Genomic DNA, 19,377 nt, shown 5'->3' on the forward strand with positions numbered 1-19,377 from the left:
ACCTCGACAGTGTAATTTTCTGGTGGCTGGATACACAGACAAAGGTGGGGCTACCCCTGAGATCCATGGAGGAGTGGAAGGGCGGAAGCTATCCAGTCCTGCTGGGGGTGGGGAGGAGAAGCCAGAGGACCAAGTGGCTCTATCTTCTCCATGAAGATACCTCAGCTGGATGGAATTTGTCTATATTTAGCAGGTGGCTAGCAGGAGGCTGATAAGCAGGGCTGGGGAGGGGGCAGTCCTCATAAATAGTGAGAACACAGGACACTGTTCAGTCCCTCCTTGGGTGGCCTGCTTGATGCCTGGTGTGACTGTTCTCAAGATGCCGGAGCCAGGGAAGAAACCAGGTAGCTCCACGTAAGGGTTTGGGTCAGTGGTGCACACGGCTTGTGGGCAGGGTTAGGTACCGGTGTAGGATGAGGCCTGTGGGTTCCAGGAAGGGACAGGATGGTCCTCTTTGGGCTTTGTCTAATTCTCTGCTTCATTCCCCATCCCTCTAATGAGATCAAGGATAAACTCGGTGTCAGGGCCACTGAGAGATGACTTCACTAAGTCAGGAAGAATCCAGGGTCAACAGCCCATTCTGTCTGGACCTGTATTTTCTTCTTCAGCCAGGGTCCTCAATTCAAGGAGCTCAATTTAGGCTCCAGTGGAGCTGAGCCCCTGAGCTCAGTTTCTAAGGGTACTGAGATGAGGGGGTAGCGACCCTTTCCAGCTCTGAGTGTCTGCCACATGAGCTGGAAACCCTAGGGTATTCACATGAGACCTGGCTCCAGATGTGGGGGGACAGTGCCTCTCTTCTCTGGAATAGAACAGGCAAGCCAAGGACAAAGACTGTAGCCAAAGACCTGGACCAGGCCAACACCCTTGCAGAGGTCATGGGGTCAGGGATCCAGTCCCCAGCCCCCAGGCCCCTGCTGCCTTATCTCAATTGCTCATTCTTAGTCTGAAGCCCTCAGAGGACAAATTTAGCTATATCCCAAGTAGGCAGAGTGCTGGGGCCCTTGCCAAGGGTTCCACAATGGGAAGGGAGGCTGGGCCTACCACTGGTGTTCCCAAGCAGGAAGGTAGGGACGTCTTATATGGTGGTGGGGACAACAGCCTGGACTCTTTCATCTGTCATTAACCTCACCTGACCTGAGACATAAATATGGCTGCACCCACCCCATAGAACTGTTGGAGCATTAAACAAGTAGCTTGGGGTGTGCTTACTACACAGTCTTCTTGAAGAAGGGTGTCGGGGGTGGGGTACCAGGGAGCCTACTTCCTGCAAGTTCCATCTGGCTCTTCAGTGTCAGCCTTCAACAAGAAGCCAAGGTCAGCGGAGGTGACCGCTGGCAGTGCTGCCGTGTTCGAGGCTGAGACGGAGCGGTCAGGCGTGAAGGTGCGGTGGCAGCGGGATGGCAGCGACATCACCGCCAATGACAAGTATGGTTTGGCAGCAGAGGGCAAGCGACACACACTGACAGTGCGGGATGCGAGCCCTGATGACCAGGGTTCCTACGCGGTCATTGCAGGCTCCTCAAAGGTCAAGTTTGACCTCAAGGTCACAGAGCCAGGTAAGAGCTTGCTGACCTCGCCCCGGGGCCCTGAACTCAGAGTCCGGGGCATGGACTCTGGGCACTGGCAATGCTGTAAGCCAGAAATGCCCGTTCTGCTCTTCTGCTCCAAGATCTCTCTAAGCATTAGTTGTGGCTGCAGCTCTTTCTGCACTGTGGAGGTGGGAACCCGAGAGCGGTGTTCTAGGAAGGGTCCACTCCCATAGCAGACCCAGAGCCTGGTCACCCAGATAAGGACTTGGCTAGCTGTATGTGTTAGTGGGGAAATCCTAAGAGCTTGGTGGTGGTGGTGCTGGGTCAAGGCCAAAGCTCGGAAAGGGACAACAGATGGACCACAATGCTGCTCAGAGCAGAAATCTGGACATGGGACAGGTGGATCGTGAGTGCTGGAGGACGAGAAGCAAGTTGGCTCCTCTTCTTGGAGTGAGGCCAGTGGCTAAAAGAGCCTAGGATACTGCTGTACAAGTGGAATGTATCTTAGGTGGGACATAGGTCTGATATCCGAGTGGAGGGCTCTAATTAGAAACTGTTCCATGACCCCACCTCAGCCCCTCCAGAGAAGGCAGAATCTGAAGTTGCTCCAGGAGCCCCCAAAGAAGTCCCTGCTCCAGCCACTGAGTTGGAAGAAAGTGTCTCAAGTCCTGAAGGTAAAGAGGGCTGGACAACGAGGGACAGGCCAATGGATGGGGAATATCCCAGGACAGACCTCAAAAGCCTTCTTTTCAGGGTCAGTCTCGGTAACCCAGGATGGCTCAGCTGCAGAGCATCAGGGAGCCCCTGATGACCCTATTGGCCTCTTTCTGATGCGACCACAGGATGGTGAGGTGACCGTGGGTAAGTGGGAACTTTGTGCTCATACTCGGGGTTAGGGGAAAGGAAGCCCCAGAGGACCAAGGTCGGAGAAGTCACCTTTCTCTTGCAGGCGGCAGCATTGTCTTCTCAGCCCGAGTGGCTGGGGCCAGCCTCCTGAAACCGCCTGTGGTCAAGTGGTTCAAGGGCAAGTGGGTGGACCTGAGCAGCAAAGTGGGCCAGCACCTGCAGCTGCATGACAGCTATGACAGAGCCAGCAAGGTGGGACGCCTGGTCAGGGGCATGGGGAGCCAGGGAGTACAGGCATAGGGAGGCTGGGAGACTGGGAAGCAGGGCAGAGCTGAAATGTTCAGCCATACCAGCTGCACACTGCACAAAACAGCTCCCAAGTGGAGCCACCTGCCATCTGCTTGGACTTCTATCATGGTCATGTGCAGGCAAGAGCCCGTATGGGTCTTTTATTTTATTTTTTTTTTATTTTGTTTTTTGAGACAGGGTTTCCCTGTGTAACCCTGGCTGTCCTGGAACTCACTCTATAGACCAGGCTGGCCTTGAACACAGAAATCCGCCTGCCTCTGCCTCCCAGAAGTGCTGGGATTAAAGATGTGCACCACCACTGCCCACCCCATCATGGGTCTTGAAAGGTGGATGCTTTCTTTAAATTATAGAAGCGCTCTGTATGTGTCAGCCCTGAGAAGTGAGCTTGGCAGGCTTTGCCACACCCCTTCTCTTTAGGGACGCAGGGCCTCTCCTGTCCCAACCTTCCTTCATCCTCCTGCTCACAGGTCTACTTGTTTGAGTTGCACATCACAGATGCTCAGACCACTTCTGCTGGGGGCTACCGCTGTGAGGTGTCTACCAAGGACAAATTTGACAGCTGTAACTTCAACCTCACTGTCCATGGTGAGGGAGTCCTGGGGTCTCGTCTGGTCTTGTGGTCTTCATGGGTCCTGGTCCCTTGGGCTTGTCTCTATCTCCCAACTAGAGAGGGTGACTAGCTGTGGCCAGAAGCCAGTGCCGGTCACCCGAGGTGTGAACGAAATGCATGCTTTCAGGAGAATCGTGGGAGCAAGTCAAGGGTGGGATGCTGTTTCTGTGTCCCTGCCTCACACAGTTTGAATGTGAACTGGGAGGTGAGTGGGAGGCAGCCCACTGTGGAGACTGAGATGAGAAACTGCCTCATCTCTCTAAATATGAACCCTGGGAGAAGCTGAGAAGATGGAGTCTTGTGCTCCCACTCCCTGAGGTCACCCCCACCACTACATTCTCTTTGCACACAGAGGCCATTGGTTCTGGAGACCTGGACCTCAGATCAGCTTTCCGACGCACGTGAGTGGCTCTCTTTCCTTGGGAATGGGGGTGGGGGGCGGGGAGACCAGTGTGAGGGCTGAGGGCCCTTGACATTTTAGATAGACGCATGTGGGGGGTCCAAGCTGAAGTCTGTGGGGGGCAAGGGCAAGCTGCCAGGTCACTGAGAAACTAACTTCCACAGGAGCCTGGCGGGAGCAGGTCGGAGAACCAGGTACCCTTCCTGTCCTCCATCTATCCCATCACAGAGATGGGTGGGAGCCCCACCTGACTGCACCCCTTCCTCCTATACCACTCCATCGCCTAAGCCCCTGCTAGCTCTTCAGAGAAGCCTCATGGGGTCTCTCTCTTCAGTGACAGCCATGAAGATGCTGGGACTCTGGACTTTAGTTCCCTGCTGAAGAAGAGGTGAGTCCTTGGGTCACATCTTCTAGGGCAGAGATTAAGACATGGCATTGAGATTTCCAAGCTGTGTGTCCCTGAACAGAATGAGGCACTTCTCTGAGCCAGTTTCCTTATCAAGGGGGAATCTTGTCCCAGTGTGGACAAGAGTTGTCTTAATAACCATCCTTAGTCCCAGTGTGGACAAGAGTTATGTCTTGTGCCCCTCAAAACCTCCTGGTGAATCTACCATAGACCATTTCCACAGATTCTGAAGGCCCTAAGAAGTAGGAAGAAGGTTCCCAAAGCAGTAGCAGTAAGGACCTAGCCCTGACTTCATTTCTTTTTCTGTCCTTTCTTTCCCTCTCTCTCCATCTTCCCTTCATGGCTACTGCTGCTGCTCCTGCCCAGAGAGTAAGGCGTGGGGCTGGGAGGCTCTGGGTCTTACAAGAGGATTTTAGCTTTGGGGACATGTACCCTTTCTGCTGGGGTTTGGGGGAACTCACACACACCAGGGTGACATTCTTAAGGCTTGGAATGGCTCTGACACTGTCTGGTTTTATGAAGAATGAGACTCCTGCCCTGAAAAGTAGGGGCACTGTATGGGGAAGAGGGAACAAGTGAAGGCACTGGGAAGGATCCCAGTCTTGGCAGGGAGGTGTCCAGACTTCTAATGTATGCCTGTCTTTTTCCTTCATCTGGAGCAGCAGTTTCCGGAGGTGAGTTGAGGTTGGGCCCTCCTCAACACCCTAAGCCAAGAGTCCTCCCTAGTTCAACACCCAAGACTCTTAGACTGAGAGGGGAGGAGAGGGGAGGGGAAGGGAGGGGAGGGGACGGGAGAGGAAGGGAAGGGAAGACCTCATCCTGTGTCCTGGAAGGGACAAGGAGGGACTGCCTTGAGCTTCCCAGTGGGCTGTGGGACACAGGGACTCAAAGCTGGAGGCACCTGCTGAAGAAGACGTGTGGGAGATCCTGAGACAGGCACCGCCGTCAGAATATGAGCGCATCGCCTTCCAGCACGGAGTCACAGACCTTCGAGGCATGCTGAAGAGGCTCAAGGGCATGAAGCAGGATGAAAAGAAGAGCACAGGTTAGCCCTTTCCACACAAGGGAAAGCACAAGGCACCAGCTAGCTCCCAACAAAGGAGCCGGGCTGGAGAACAACACACAAAAACCTGTAGTATGGGCAGAGGGAGCCTCTGGGGGCAAGACAAGCAGTGGTAGCAAAAAAAACAATTTAAAAAAGAAAAAGTTCAGCAAGGCACTGCATGTTTTACGTAATTGCCTAGTTAATTCTCCCAACAGCACTGCCAAACAAGGCATAGTATCAGTTCACTTTTACAAGTGAGGAGACAGAGACACAGAGACTCCAGGAACTAGCTCAAACCCCACAGCTGTCTTCAGGCCCAGCCTGAGTATTTGAGGGCTTCTGCACAGCCCTTCAGCTGCAGAGCTGTTTTTACCAACATGGCTGCAAGGGGAGGCATTGTTGTGAGGTGGCCCTGGACTCCTCCATACCACACATTGGTGGGTTTGTGGCCTTGGGTCACCCGCCTAAGCCCTGTTCTATCTCTACAACCTGAGACCCATGACAATGATCTGGAGAACTGGGAGGTATGGCGCTAAGGGAGGGGAAGCCAGCAGGGATGCTACGGTGAGCTTGGCATTACCAAGAGGAAGAGAGGACGTGTGCTACATTCCTAGCTCTCACAACAAGCTTCTATCATGGTGGATGCCTCTAGCCCTGCCCAAGGGCTGAGCAGTTAGAAAGAACCTCAAGGAAGACAAAGCAAGACAGACAGAGATGAGAAGACAGGGTCATTATGGAAACCCGGAGGGTGTGTCTGGGATACGCAGCAGGGGGAGGAAGATGCAGGCACCTGCCATAGCCGCTGTGGTTGTGCTTGGGGGAAGGGTGTGGGCATTGGGGGTAGCTGGGCTGAGTTGTGGGGTTCAGCCTTTCAGAAGAAGCTGGAGCCTGCCTACCAGGTAAACAAGGGCCACAAGATTCGGCTTACTGTGGAACTGGCTGATCCGGACGCCGAAGTCAAGTGGCTTAAGAATGGACAGGAGATCCAGATGAGTGGCAGGTGTGGCAGAGGTGGGGCAGGGTTCTGGGTCCTGGGTCCTGGGTCCTGGGGTTAAGGGGGAGCCGTACTGCCTTGTATATTTCTGTGAGATCTCTCTGACTCTGGCTCCCAGTCCCTGTTTGTATCTTCCCCCACCTTTGGAATTTAATTCCAGGTCATTTATCAATTTCTCTCTCTCTCTCTCTCTCTCTCTCTCTCTCTCTCTCTCTCTCTCTCCTCTGTGTGGAACATGGCAATGGCCCCTTCTGTTTCATAGCAAGTAAGTCTCCTCCCCGACAGCTTGAAGCAGCCATGGGGTTGGTGAAAGTCACCAAGCCCAAGAGGGGCATCCGTGCCCTCCTGATATGCTGCTGTGCCCTGCCCAGGTACATCTTCGAGTCCGTCGGTGCCAAGCGCACCCTGACCATCAGCCAGTGCTCACTGGCTGACGACGCAGCCTACCAGTGTGTGGTGGGGGGCGAGAAGTGCAGCACGGAGCTCTTTGTCAAAGGTGGGCCAGGGACCAGGGAACCCTGGGAGGAAAAGAGGCCACAGGGGACCAGCTCTTATGTCGCTCCTCCCTGGACAGAGCCCCCGGTGCTGATCACTCGGTCCCTGGAAGACCAGCTGGTGATGGTGGGTCAGCGGGTGGAGTTTGAGTGTGAGGTCTCAGAAGAAGGGGCCCAAGTCAAATGGTGAGGGCAGGAGCATGGGGGTGTGAGGTGGGGCTGGAGAGGGGGACATCTGCCCAGAGGAGACACTGTCCCATGCCTGGCCAGGCTGAAGGATGGGGTTGAGCTGACACGTGAGGAGACCTTCAAATACCGGTTCAAGAAAGATGGGCGGAAACACCACTTGATCATCAATGAAGCAACCCTGGAGGATGCAGGACACTATGCAGTACGCACAAGTGGAGGCCAGTCACTGGCTGAGCTCATTGTGCAAGGTGAGGGCCCCTAGCCCAAGCCTGGTTGGCCTCATGGAAGGAGCAGGCTTTGGGATAGTGTTTGATACCATGACCTCAGCTTCCTATCTGTGAGATAGGTATGCTGAAGTATACCCTGCAGAGAGTGTTAGGAGGTCAACCCCTGAACCTGAGTTTCCTGTATAACTATAATATCAAGACACACATGTGTGTCCCGTAACTGCACATACCTAACCAGAGGCCTGCATACCACTGCCTGTGAGCCCACATGTCCCCACAGAGGACCACACTACACTCACATTCCCCGGGAGCTCACAGGCTCTGCCCATCCCCCAGAGAAGAAGTTGGAGGTATACCAAAGCATCGCGGACCTGGCAGTGGGAGCCAAGGACCAGGCTGTGTTTAAGTGTGAGGTTTCAGATGAGAATGTACGCGGCGTGTGGCTGAAGAATGGGAAGGAACTGGTGCCTGACAACCGCATAAAGGTGTCCCATATAGGCCGGTGAGTGAAAAAGAGTCAGGTTAAGGAGGGAGGCCAGACGACTCATGAAGGGAAGAGAGAAAAAGAGAGGAAGAGAAAGTTACAGAGGTCAGACATGGGAGGGAATCACATGGGAGTCACCCAAGACAGAAGGCAGAGATACAGAGGCAAAGGTTGGGAGACACTAAGGGTGAGGTGCCCTGCCATTCCCCAAACTGGGCAGTGGCAGTAACCACTGAGGAGGTGGCACTGGCTCATCCCAGAGCCTTTGAGGGCCGTGCTGGGCTCCAGTTCAGAGATTACCCACATCAGTGTTTGCCTGTCTCCAAGGTCCCTGACATGGGGTTGCCCCTGTGCAGACATCACGTCTGCACTGCTGACCTCAGAAAACACACAAGGGAGCTGGAAAACACAAAATTTGATAAAGTAGCCACAGTTTAAAATATGAGGACACTAAGGAGCTAGGGTAAGGCACAGCTCCCTGAAGTTGGGGGTGGATGGAGAGGCCAGGGTTGTGAGCTCAGTTACCACTGCCCTTCCAGGGTCCACAAACTGACCATTGACGATGTCACACCTGCTGATGAGGCTGACTACAGCTTTGTCCCTGAAGGGTTTGCCTGCAACCTGTCTGCCAAGCTCCACTTCATGGGTGAGCTAGCATTGTGTGTGTGTGTGTATGTCTGTGTGTGTATGTCTGTGTGTGTATGTGTGTGTGTGTGTGCATGCGTGTGTGTGTGTGTGTGTGTCTGTGTGTGTGTATGTGCCTGTCTGTGTGTGTGTGTGGGGTGGGGCATGTCCAGGATGCCCTATGTCTTGGTCCTTCCCTTCCCTTAATGTTCCTTGCTTTCCTTCTCTTTCAGAGGTCAAGATTGACTTTGTGCCTAGGCAGGGTGAGTCTTGGGATCCATTTGTTGCCACCTCATCCTTTTCTCCTACCCCCACATCCCATCGCAACCCTAGCCCCTTCCTACTTCAGACACAGGGATGGCAAATGTCTGGGAATAGGACCTAAGACCCCTGTCTTAGTTAGGGCTTCTATGGCTGTAAGGAAACACTGTGATAAGAAAGCAAGTCGAGGAGAAAAGGGTTCATTTGGCTTACACTTCCACATTGTAGTCCACCACTGAAGGAAACCGGGACAGGAATTCAAACAGGGCAGGAACCTGGAGGCAAGAGCTGTTGCGGAGGCCATGGTGGGTGCTGCCTGCTGGCTTGCTCCTCATGGCTTGCACAGCCTGTTTCTTATAGAATGTAGGACCACCATCCACAAAGGGCCGGCCTCTCCGCATCAATCACTAAGAAGACACTCTACTGACTAGCCCGCAGCCTGATCTTATGGAGGCACTTTCTCAGTAGAGGTCTCCTCCTCTCCGATGACTAGAGTTTGTGTCAAGTTGACATAAATCTAGCCAGCACAGCACAGCTACACCACCCAGGACCACAGGTTCATTTGTAATTTCTCTGACCTTGAATTCTTTGTGTGGGCGCATGTTCATGTGTGTGCAGGTAGATTAATGCACAAGTACACTTGTGTGGTGCAGCCTCGTCCTTGTTATTCCTGGACACTGTCCAGTCTGTGGGGCTCTCACTGGGACCTGGGGCTCCTTCATTGGGTGAGAATAGGTGACCATTGAGTGGGCCCCAGAGCCCACCTGCCTCCACCCCTCCAGTGCTGGGTTTATACGTGCACATCTGGCTTTTCTATGTGGGTTCTGGGCATAAAACTCAAGTCTAACTTTGCCAGCTGAGCCATCTCTTCTGGCCCTGATTTATTCAGGTTTAAAATGAAAGGTGACAGTGTGTACTTCACAGAGATGTTGTCACCACTATGAGATGTTAGCATACCTATTCCTCTCCTTTCCTCCTCCTCTTCATCTTCCTCCTCTTCTTCCTCCTCCTCTTCTTCCTCCTCCCTCCCTCCCTCCTGCCATCCCTGCCTCTCTCTGCCTCTCTCTGCCTCTGTCTGTCTCTCTGTCTGTCTCTCTCTCTCTTTCCTTCCCTGAGACAGGGTTTCTCTGTGTATCCCTGGCTGTCCTGGAACTCCCTCTGTAGACCAGGCTGGCCTTGAACTAGGAGATCTGCCTGCCTCCCAAGTGCAGGGGTCAAAGGTGTGAGCCACCACTGCCAGTGCCTCTTTTTCTTTGACACTAAGATTTAATCAGGCATTTCAGAATCCTAACTTTAGCAGACTAACTCAAGATAGGGCTTTCTCCAGCTCTGTGCTGTCCAAAGTGGGCTCGCTCTACATTATCAACCACGTGAAGTATGTTTGGAAGCACACTGAACACCAATCACCTGGTGCCCTGGGTTGATGTGTTGATGCCCCCCCCTAAAGAATCTTGTGGTAATGACTTCCTTATACCTGTCTAACACACGCTTTCCTGACTTGTGTGCCCCCTTTTTTCTATTAGGATATCTGGTGTTCCCCCAGACATAGCGGGTGAGATGTGATACTTGGTAACCAGAATGTTATAGACTTCCCAAAGAAATTCCTGGGCATGATGGAAGGTTCTAGATCTTGTTTGGGTTGGTAGTCACACAGGTGTGTACGTTTATTCAGAATCTCGAGAATGGGCAAGTGAGAAAGCTTAGAGAGGAAATGGTACTTGTCACACAAGCCTGGGACCTGGGTTCAATCTCCAGAGGTCACAGGAGGGTGGAAATAAGAAACCAACTCTACCACGTTGCCCCCACCCACCTGCCATGTGTGCACACACAGACTGTCAGGCCTAATGACACATGTAATGATAGTAATGATAGGTACCACATTGAGGTGCAGTTTGTTCTTCACGCCTTGCCGTAGACCATGCATAGTTAATGGGAGGCTGAGGCAGCAAGACTTAAGAGTTTGAGGCTAGCCTGGGCTAACCTAGTGAGACCCTGTCTTTAGTTTTGTTTTTTGCTTTTGCATTTGCTTTCGGAGACAAGGTCCCTCTATATAGTTCTGGCTGTCCTGGAGCTCACTTAGTAGACCAGGCTATCATAGCTCACAGAGATGCACTGGCCTTTGCCTCCTGAGTCCTGGGACTTCATGCTTATATCACCATGCTTGGCTGAGACCCAAGAAAATCCTGCAGAACTATCTATGCTAAAACTTGGACTTTTTATTGTATATAAATTATACCCAGATGAAATTGACAAAAACCAACCATCAGGGACATGAGCTCCCAGCACCCACTAAGCAACCTCTGTACCTCCTCTGCCACATTTGTGGGCCCCCTTTTCTCTGAACTGTACTCCTCCATACAGAACCTCCCAAGATCCACTTGGATTGTCCCGGCAGCACACCAGACACCATTGTGGTTGTTGCTGGGAACAAGTTACGCCTGGATGTCCCTATTTCTGGAGACCCTGCTCCCACTGTGGTCTGGCAGAAGACTGTAACACAGGTACTGTAGTTTCCCCTCCCCACAGTTTTCCTTCCTGTACAATGGGTGGGTGGGGCAAATGAGGGTGAAGCTTTGCTCCCGTCCTGAAGGCATACGCTCTACTCAGCTTAAGCACAGAGGTCCTGCACTGGCCAGAAGACAGAGCAAGGCGGGAAGGAACGCTGACTCAGCACCCCTAACCCTAATTCCAGTCCATTTTGTTCCTAGGGGAAGAAGGCCTCAACTGGGCCACACCCTGATGCCCCAGAAGATGCTGGTGCTGATGAGGAGTGGGTGTTTGATAAGAAGGTAAGATTGAGGTTGGGTTGTGGCTCGTGGTCCTCACTCTTCCCTATGCAGCCATGCCATATCTACCCTAAGGAAGACCTGTTGGGCTCGTTCATGGTGCAGAGGGATGGAACTGACAAGCCCCTCGACAGGGTGTTGGTGTTCTTGACTTTGCTAGGACGTCATTGGAATTAAAATGATCCCTGGGTCCCTGCCTCATTCCTCCCACTTTCTTCTTTTTATTCATTTTTTTTTATTCTTGAGAATTTAATACATGTATACAATGAAATATGAGCATACCCACCATTGTATCCCTCCTACTCCCATTATCCCCCCTCCCAACCCCTTTCTGTCTCTTCTTCTGGACAGAGTCTCATTATGCAGCCCTACCTGACTGACCTGGAATTACCTGTGTAGACCAGGCTGGCCTCTGCCTCCCGGGTGCTCCGTTTTTATGTTTTTCTCTAACCCACTAAGTTCAATAGTGCTGAAAATGCACGCATGAGCAGGGACCACCCACTGGAGCACGGGCAGCCTACCACTGCCCTCCCTAGCAGTTCTGACCAGCCAACATTGCCCCAGTTCAGGGTGGGGGCCCGGAGGGCACTTCCATGACTTCCTCCAATGTCTGACTGGCTTTGACAAGTGCCGACAAGCACCACTGTTGAGCCATGATGGCTATAGCTGCACCATGGCCAGAAGACGGCATTTCTCGGCACTCCTCCCCATCCTTTAGTCCCTACATCCTTTGTGTCCGTATGCCAAAATGTTCCCTGAGCCTTTGGGGTGGAGGGCAGTGGGCTTGGTAGAGATATGTGGCTGAGGGCTGGACATTCCATCTCTTACTCTCAGCACTGACTTCTATACGTCGCTGTCTTGACTGCTTGCTGTCCCCAAAGAAGCTTCTTGACTAAGCTTGCGACCAGCCAGGTCTACGGGGAAAGCATTTAGAAGGCAATTTGACAACATGGCCATTTAGCAAAATAATAGAGCCAGGGTCAACTCCAGGGCCTGTGACCTCCTCAGCCATGGGCTTTTGAGCAGGGTTACAGAACCAGGCATGGCATTCCCCTCTGTGGGACAGGCTCAGATCCTAACAGGAAGCAGTGCTTACCCTATAACAGTTGTGCCAGTATACCCGTACTTGCTTGGCAGGTTGGTGTCTTGGCATGCAGGGTCCAGTGCTGGGGAAGCCTGGATAGCCTTTCATTTCCAACAACCCGCTTAGCACCTCTGGCTCTCTGAAAGCTAGCCAGCGGGGAGAACGCTTCCTCACTGATTTTAGATTGTGTGCCTCCAGAGCTGACCTTGGCTATGTGTGGGTGGGTTCCCTGGCACTCTGCAGCAAGGCCAGCTGCCAGGCACGGCCCAGTTCTGCCTTTCTCCTCTGTGTCACTTCTGGCTCTTCTGAGGGTTTGAATACCTGTAGTCTTTCTGTAGCTTTGTGGGGTTCACATTCTTCGCACTTGACAGATAGGAAAACTGACACACACAGAGGCTAAGTTCCATGACAAAACTAGACTAGAGTCTGAGCCTTGTGCCTGTGTCTTGGCTATGGTGTCACATTGAAAAATTTTGAACTAGTCACTTACAGGTAGTTTCCACCCAGGCTGTGTCCTGCCCCCCACTTCCCACAGACCCTGAACTGAACTTCCCTGGCAGTGAAGGGCTGATGGCAACTGTGGAGGCTCTGATGGGCCTTGTCTCCAACTCTCTCTCCCTTTCAGCTGTTGTGTGAGACTGAGGGCCGGGTCCGGGTGGAGACCACCAAAGACCGCAGCGTCTTTACAGTCGAAGGGGCAGAGAAGGAAGATGAAGGTGTCTACACAGTCACAGTAAAGAACCCCGTGGGCGAGGACCAGGTCAACCTCACAGTCAAGGTCATCGGTGAGACAACCTGAGCTCCAGGCCGGGGAGCACAGGACAACACCAGAGAGGGCCCATTCACTCACTCACCCATTCACTCAGCTACTCAGCAATGCTCACGGGGACACTCCAGAGCAGGCAATGGTAGTGACTGGGACTGCTTGAGATGAGTCCTTTGATGGGTGTGTAGAAATGTCACTGTTTGTGGGACAATCACTGTGTCCTGGAGGGCTGGGTGGGGTGGGGTGGATGTAGACATTGGACCTGGGACACACAGGAGGTGAAAGTGAACAGTGGGAGGCATAAGTGTGGATGGTAGATGATGGATGGTAAGGTAATCCGGGTCTAGATAGCTTGGACTCTGGTGCTGGTGGTGAAGAGAAGGGTGAGCGATGCTGTGGGACTCTGAGTTGGACATAGCTGATGTGGTTCCTCTTCCCCATCAAGATGTCCCAGATGCTCCTGCGGCCCCTAAGATCAGCAACGTGGGCGAGGACTCCTGCACTGTGCAGTGGGAACCGCCTGCCTATGATGGCGGGCAGCCGGTCCTGGGTGAGTTCCCCGGGCACAGGGACAGCCAAGGGCAGCTGTCACCTGAGTGACAGGGCACCGGCCCGACTTCTCATCTCCTCTCTCAGGATACATCCTGGAGCGCAAGAAGAAAAAGAGCTACAGGTGGATGAGGCTCAACTTTGATCTGCTGCGGGAGCTGAGCCACGAGGCGAGGCGCATGATCGAGGGTGTAGCCTATGAGATGCGAGTCTACGCAGTCAATGCCGTGGGAATGTCCAGGCCCAGCCCTGCCTCTCAGCCCTTCATGCCTATTGGTGAGCCTGCCAGATCCCCAGAATGCAGGGACCAAGGGGGTGGATGGTTGCAGCCTCTTAGCCGGCAGGCGGCCTCTGCACAGGGCTTTGCACATGGTCTCTAGTGCTCTCAGGGGGAAAACTGCCTTGCATTACACACGAAGAAGCTCAGGCTGGACAAGTTAAATGACCTCAGGGTTACCTCGCTGGTAGAATGGACATCCTAGTGAACACTAGTTACATCCCTCCTGGATTTGAGACAGGATTTCATTTATGTAGCCCTGGCTGGCCTGGAACTCTGTATGTAGACCAGGCTGGCCTCAGACTCACTTTCCTCTGCCTTCTGAGTGCTGGAATTAAAAGCATATGCTATCCTCTCAGAGGCCTCAAGGGGCTGATCAGATCCCCTGGAATTGGAGTTACAAGAGCTTGTGAGCCACCAGGTGGGTGCTGGGAAGTGACCGGAGTCCCCTACAAGAGAAATAAATCTCTAAGAGATGAGTCATAGCATTAGCCCCCAGCCTTCCCCTTTTTAAGGAACTTTTGGTTTGTGTAACTCACCTAATCATACATTGGCAGGAAGTTCTCTCGCTTCACACTGGGTTTTGGCTTTCTCTTACACTTCCAGCATTCCCTACACTGATAAGCAAGTTCTTTCCGAATCCTTGTGTTCTCTTGGTTCCTTTCCTCTTTTGTGAGTGAGTCGCTGTTTTGTATCAGCTCTTGGTTCGTAAGTCAATCCAGAGACATGTCTTTAAACGCAGACCAAATAAATATTCCTGGAGGTGCCTTGGAAGCCAGCAGAAGGGAAGTCCTTCCTATGAGATCAGCAGACAACTGAGGTCCTGGTAATTCATGGCTGCTTCTCTGCATGGTACAGACTCACATCCTCTCTGTCTCTGTCCAGGGCCCCCTGGCGAACCAACCCACTTGGCTGTGGAGGATGTGTCAGACACCACTGTCTCACTCAAGTGGCGGCCCCCAGAGCGCGTGGGGGCCGGTGGCCTGGACGGATACAGCGTGGAGTACTGCCAGGAGGGATGTGAGTACTCCACCTGGGGCCAGCCCTTGGGTGCTAGCAAGGTAAAGTGTGATTTTGACTCATTTATGCCTGCACCCAGGCTCCGAGTGGACACCTGCTCTGCAGGGGCTGACAGAGCGCACATCGATGCTGGTGAAGGACCTACCCACTGGGGCACGGCTGCTGTTCCGAGTACGGGCACACAATGTGGCAGGTCCTGGAGGCCCTATCGTCACCAAGGAGCCTGTGACAGTGCAGGAGATACTGCGTGAGTGCCCTTCTGCTAAAAGGCCTGCCACTGGCCACCCTTTGCCAATCAAGACAGGCTGGGGACATGGGCTTTAGTAGGCAAGGGCAGGGACAGGGGCTGGGGCAGGAAGGGCCAGGGCCTTCATCTATGCCTTGGGCTCTCTTGGTTCAGTCCCTAATTCTGGAACAGGTACTCCAGCACATAGGTATTGTCCTCAGAACTGAACAGTGAGGCTTTTCGGAGCCATTTAGGGTCGTCTGGGATACACTTCCCATTCTTCTGTTAGTCTTTGTTGTTGTTTGAGACAGGGTCTCTCTACATAGTCCTGGCTGTTCTGGAACTATGTAGACCAGGCTAGCCTCAAACTTACTGTCTGCCTCTAACTCCTGAGGGCTGGGAATGTGCCATTTGCACCTGGCTCATTCTGTTCTTTACCTCAACAAAGGTAGAAGGATTGGTTCTCTAGGTCAGAGGGAAGCAACAAATTGACAAGCATAGAATCAGAGCCTTTGCTTACATTTTTCAAGAATTGTGGCTCCAAATAACTTCCTTACCATCTTGAACTGAAGCTGAACACAGTGGCACCCCGCCCCCACACACCCGTGCCCCCGTGCCCCCACCCTGTAGTGCTGGAGGAGGGTGAGGGATGTGTAGCAGGCTTGGCTGTATGAGCTCCCCCTCAAAAGATAACACAGGGGCTGGGAAGATGGGCTCTCTGTTAAGAGCACTTGCTGTTCTTGCAGAGGATCAGGGCTTGGTTTCAGCACACATATGTGTGGCTCATAACCATTTCTAACTCCAGTTCTAGGGGACCCATTGCCTTTTTCTGACCTCTACAAACACAGGCACACACATGGCGCACATATATGCATGCAGGCTAGATGCTCATGCACATAAGTCCATAAATAAATCTAAAAAGTGAAACACACACACACACACACACACACACACACACACACACACACGATAGTAATATATCGAAGCTCACTGTACAGCTTTTAGTGTTGAGCATACTGCAATTGCTGTGGGTTAGGAGAGTCTGGCCCATGGGAACTTTTTTCTCAGCTATAGTGCTCTGGACCCTGCCCCAGGAGAGAATGGACCTGTGGAATCCTTAGGGTTGGGCTACAGAAGGGCTGTTAGTGAGCTGCCTCCTTTCTACCCACAGAACGACCACGGCTCCAACTGCCCAGACACCTGCGCCAGACCATCCAGAAGAAAGTTGGGGAGCCTGTGAACCTCCTCATCCCTTTCCAGGTAGGCTGACTCCTTCCCTGTCCCTAAGAAGAAACCACAGTTGAAGGATCTCCTGAAGGCTGCAGACCCTGAGGCCTCCATCCACGTGTTGCTGGTGCAGAACCTGCCCCTTCGGAGCGTCAAGCTCAGGGTTGGGCTGGTCATCTTCCCCCAGGGCAAACCCCGGCCTCAGGTGACCTGGACCAAAGAGGGGCAGCCCCTGGCAGGTGAGGAGGTGAGCATCCGGAACAGCCCCACAGACACGATCTTGTTCATCCGAGCTGCCCGCCGCACCCACTCGGGCACCTACCAGGTGACAGTTCGCATTGAGAACATGGAGGACAAGGCAACGCTGATCCTGCAGATTGTGGGTATGTGGGCCCGGAACCTCCCTTTCAGCACCCTTGTCTCCTGACCTTGTGTCTGGGAGCCCAGCTCAGAGCTCCTGCCGAGGGCACTTAGAAGGAGGGCCTTCTAGGTACTAACAGGCTCCTGCTTCTGCTCGGTCACTTCAGAACGCTCAGTGTGCCAATCAGATCTGTCTCCTGCAGACAAGCCAAGTCCTCCCCAGGATATCCGGATCGTTGAGACTTGGGGTTTCAATGTGGCTCTGGAGTGGAAGCCACCCCAAGATGATGGCAATACAGAGATCTGGGGTTATACTGTACAGAAAGCTGACAAGAAGACCATGGTGAGCCTGGGGCCCTGGGTCTACATATACCCTCCCCTGTGCTTACCATTCACCCCCAATCCATTATTCTGGTTTCCTGCATGGTAGGGGTAGTGGCACAGGGGGTACCCAAGAAAGGCAGAGGTCCCTCAGAGAGTCCTCCCTTCCTTCACCATCCTCCAGGAGTGGTTCACGGTTTTGGAACACTACCGACGCACTCACTGTGTGGTATCAGAGCTTATCATTGGCAATGGCTACTACTTCCGGGTCTTCAGCCATAACATGGTGGGTTCCAGTGACAAAGCTGCCGCCACCAAGGAGCCAGTCTTTATTCCAAGACCAGGTGCTGTACCCTCCCTCACACTGTGAGGAATCTGGGGAAGGAGGGGGAGCCTCACTTGGGGTGACCTTCTTGGTACCAAGACTTGTCACCAACAGGCATCACATATGAGCCACCCAAATACAAGGCCCTGGACTTCTCTGAGGCCCCAAGCTTCACCCAGCCCTTGGCAAATCGCTCCATCATTGCAGGCTATAATGCCATCCTCTGCTGTGCTGTCCGAGGTAGTCCTAAGGTAGGGACTCAAGGTCCTGGGCTAGACTGACAGGAGGCTGGTCTCCTAGGCTCCTTATGGTTAACTCTCCCCAGTCTATATTGTCTTTCCCCTGAGCAGAGCCTAATCCCCCATTGCTGACTCTCTGTTCATTCTCAGCCTCTGGCTGAGTCTGGTGCTCTAGTGGGAATTTCTAGAATAGTCTCTCTGAATTCTCACCGGTTCTTCCATCACCAAAATGCTCTCCTTCTCTTCTGTTTACTTGATGTTCAGCCCAAGATTTCCTGGTTCAAGAATGGCCTGGATCTGGGAGAAGATGCTCGCTTCCGCATGTTCTGCAAGCAGGGAGTATTGACCCTGGAGATCAGGAAACCCTGCCCCTATGATGGTGGTGTCTATGTCTGCAGGGCCACCAACTTGCAGGGCGAGGCACAGTGTGAGTGCCGCCTGGAGGTGCGAGGTAAGGAGCCTTCTGGGCCAGGGCTTGGGAGAAAGCAGGACAGCACCATGGACCCTGGGCTTGGCTCTGCTGTCCTGGTTCAAGGAGTACCTCTGGCTGCTAGATCACTGGTCCTGACATGTTCAGTGGATCTTGGCTTTTGGAAGACTAGGGAATCACATGGTTTCCTTCCCTCTTACAGTTCCTCAGTGACCAGGATGGCTCCCCAGAGATGGCTAGGTACGTATTCCAAACCACCTAAGGCCAAGGGCCTAGGGTGGCTATCAGGAAATGGGGGTACAAGAAGCCACAGTTCATCCACAAGGCAGCCTATGTCTCAGGTACAAATGGATGCCAGGCTGTGTACCAGACCGGAAGGGAGTTGGAGGAGCACCCTTTTCTGCTACTGCATGTGTGTGTGCAACTGTGCATCCTGGAAGGACTGGCCAGCAGTGACACCAGGCAGGTCTGCTGGGTTCTGAAGAAACTGACCCTAAGGATAATGTTAATACTGGGAGCATAAAGTGTGTGGGCTTCAGAAGTGGTGACTGGGGACAGGCCCTTTTGGCTGGCTCATTGTGTAGGAGCAATAAAAGATCTGTGCCATTCCTGGGGGTTGATGTCTCCTGTTCATGTCCATGGGAAAGCATACAGCATTCGCTTGGTCACCCCACTCTCCAGTTCAGTGTCCTGGACTTGTGGGACATCAGCACTGGAAAGGATGTCAGCCTCCCTCCACCCTCATGCTCAGGTGAGGAAGTGTGGAAGTGAAAGCCGTTGGAGGCACAGGCATATGGGCCTCATGCCAGTAACCCAGGCAACACCAGCTGGGTGCTATACGGGGGACAGGGCAGTAGAGCCCTGTACTGTATTAGACATCAAGACTCCAAGAGCCCACAGCTCACGACCACATCTCATGGGACAGAGTGACTCCATGCAGCTCAGACACAGGAAATCACAACCTTCTCTGACTTCCTCCCAAGAGACCACATTTCCTTACAAATCTTGTGGCCGGCAGGTCTCAGAAGTGTCATGGCAGTGTGCTGGGTATTCTGCCCACAGGTGCCAGGGTTTCCCATGGCATAGATAGCCCATGAGGGTTGGACATGGGTTACCACTTTATTTTTTACAGAACCCTGGTCCGAAGGCCCTTGGGAGGCCCAGGTCACCACAGCACATCTGAACACACGTGTACAGGGTCACAGAGCAGTACCCCTGTTTTCCTGTGACTTCTTTATCAAGCTGTTCAGGTGTGAATGCCCAAGTCACCTCCTCTCTAGTGCCCAGAACATCTCAGGACTTTACAGCCGTAGTGTCGTAGGTGTTCCTTTCTGGCACCCCAGGAAGCC

At 53.1% G+C, this 19,377-nt stretch overlaps 1 protein-coding gene across 3 annotated transcripts; it reads left to right on the plus strand.

Moving 5' to 3' along the window:
• Window positions 1-240: 240 nt before the first annotated feature.
• On the plus strand, window positions 241-18,643 carry Mybpc3 (myosin binding protein C, cardiac). 3 transcript variants are annotated; one of them, XM_011239341.2, is made up of 35 exons: window positions 241-344; window positions 1,290-1,556; window positions 2,105-2,203; window positions 2,283-2,390; window positions 2,479-2,627; window positions 3,152-3,269; window positions 3,647-3,695; window positions 3,859-3,888; window positions 4,029-4,082; window positions 4,467-4,469; window positions 4,763-4,774; window positions 4,982-5,145; window positions 6,013-6,145; window positions 6,402-6,404; window positions 6,511-6,635; window positions 6,714-6,819; window positions 6,904-7,070; window positions 7,386-7,551; window positions 8,073-8,179; window positions 8,391-8,420; window positions 10,780-10,919; window positions 11,127-11,207; window positions 12,914-13,073; window positions 13,500-13,604; window positions 13,691-13,879; window positions 14,766-14,900; window positions 14,980-15,147; window positions 16,298-16,386; window positions 16,541-16,736; window positions 16,917-17,056; window positions 17,219-17,378; window positions 17,474-17,610; window positions 17,863-18,049; window positions 18,231-18,268; window positions 18,358-18,643. In XM_011239341.2, exons 1-34 carry the CDS (start codon window positions 296-298, stop codon window positions 18,239-18,241), a joined length of 3,837 nt encoding a protein of 1,278 aa, XP_011237643.1. In that variant the 5' UTR covers window positions 241-295; the 3' UTR covers window positions 18,242-18,268; window positions 18,358-18,643. The 3 variants fall into 3 exon arrangements, with proteins under 3 accessions (XP_011237643.1, XP_006498945.1, NP_032679.2); NM_008653.2 differs by having other exon boundaries at window positions 271-344; window positions 18,370-18,643; XM_006498882.3 differs by lacking the exon at window positions 4,467-4,469 and having other exon boundaries at window positions 18,370-18,643.
• The last annotated feature ends 734 nt before the right edge of the window (window positions 18,644-19,377 follow it).

Source organism: Mus musculus, chromosome 2 (assembly GCF_000001635.26).
Source record: "Mus musculus strain C57BL/6J chromosome 2, GRCm38.p6 C57BL/6J".
In the NCBI taxonomy this organism is placed as follows: Eukaryota; Metazoa; Chordata; class Mammalia; order Rodentia; family Muridae; genus Mus; species Mus musculus.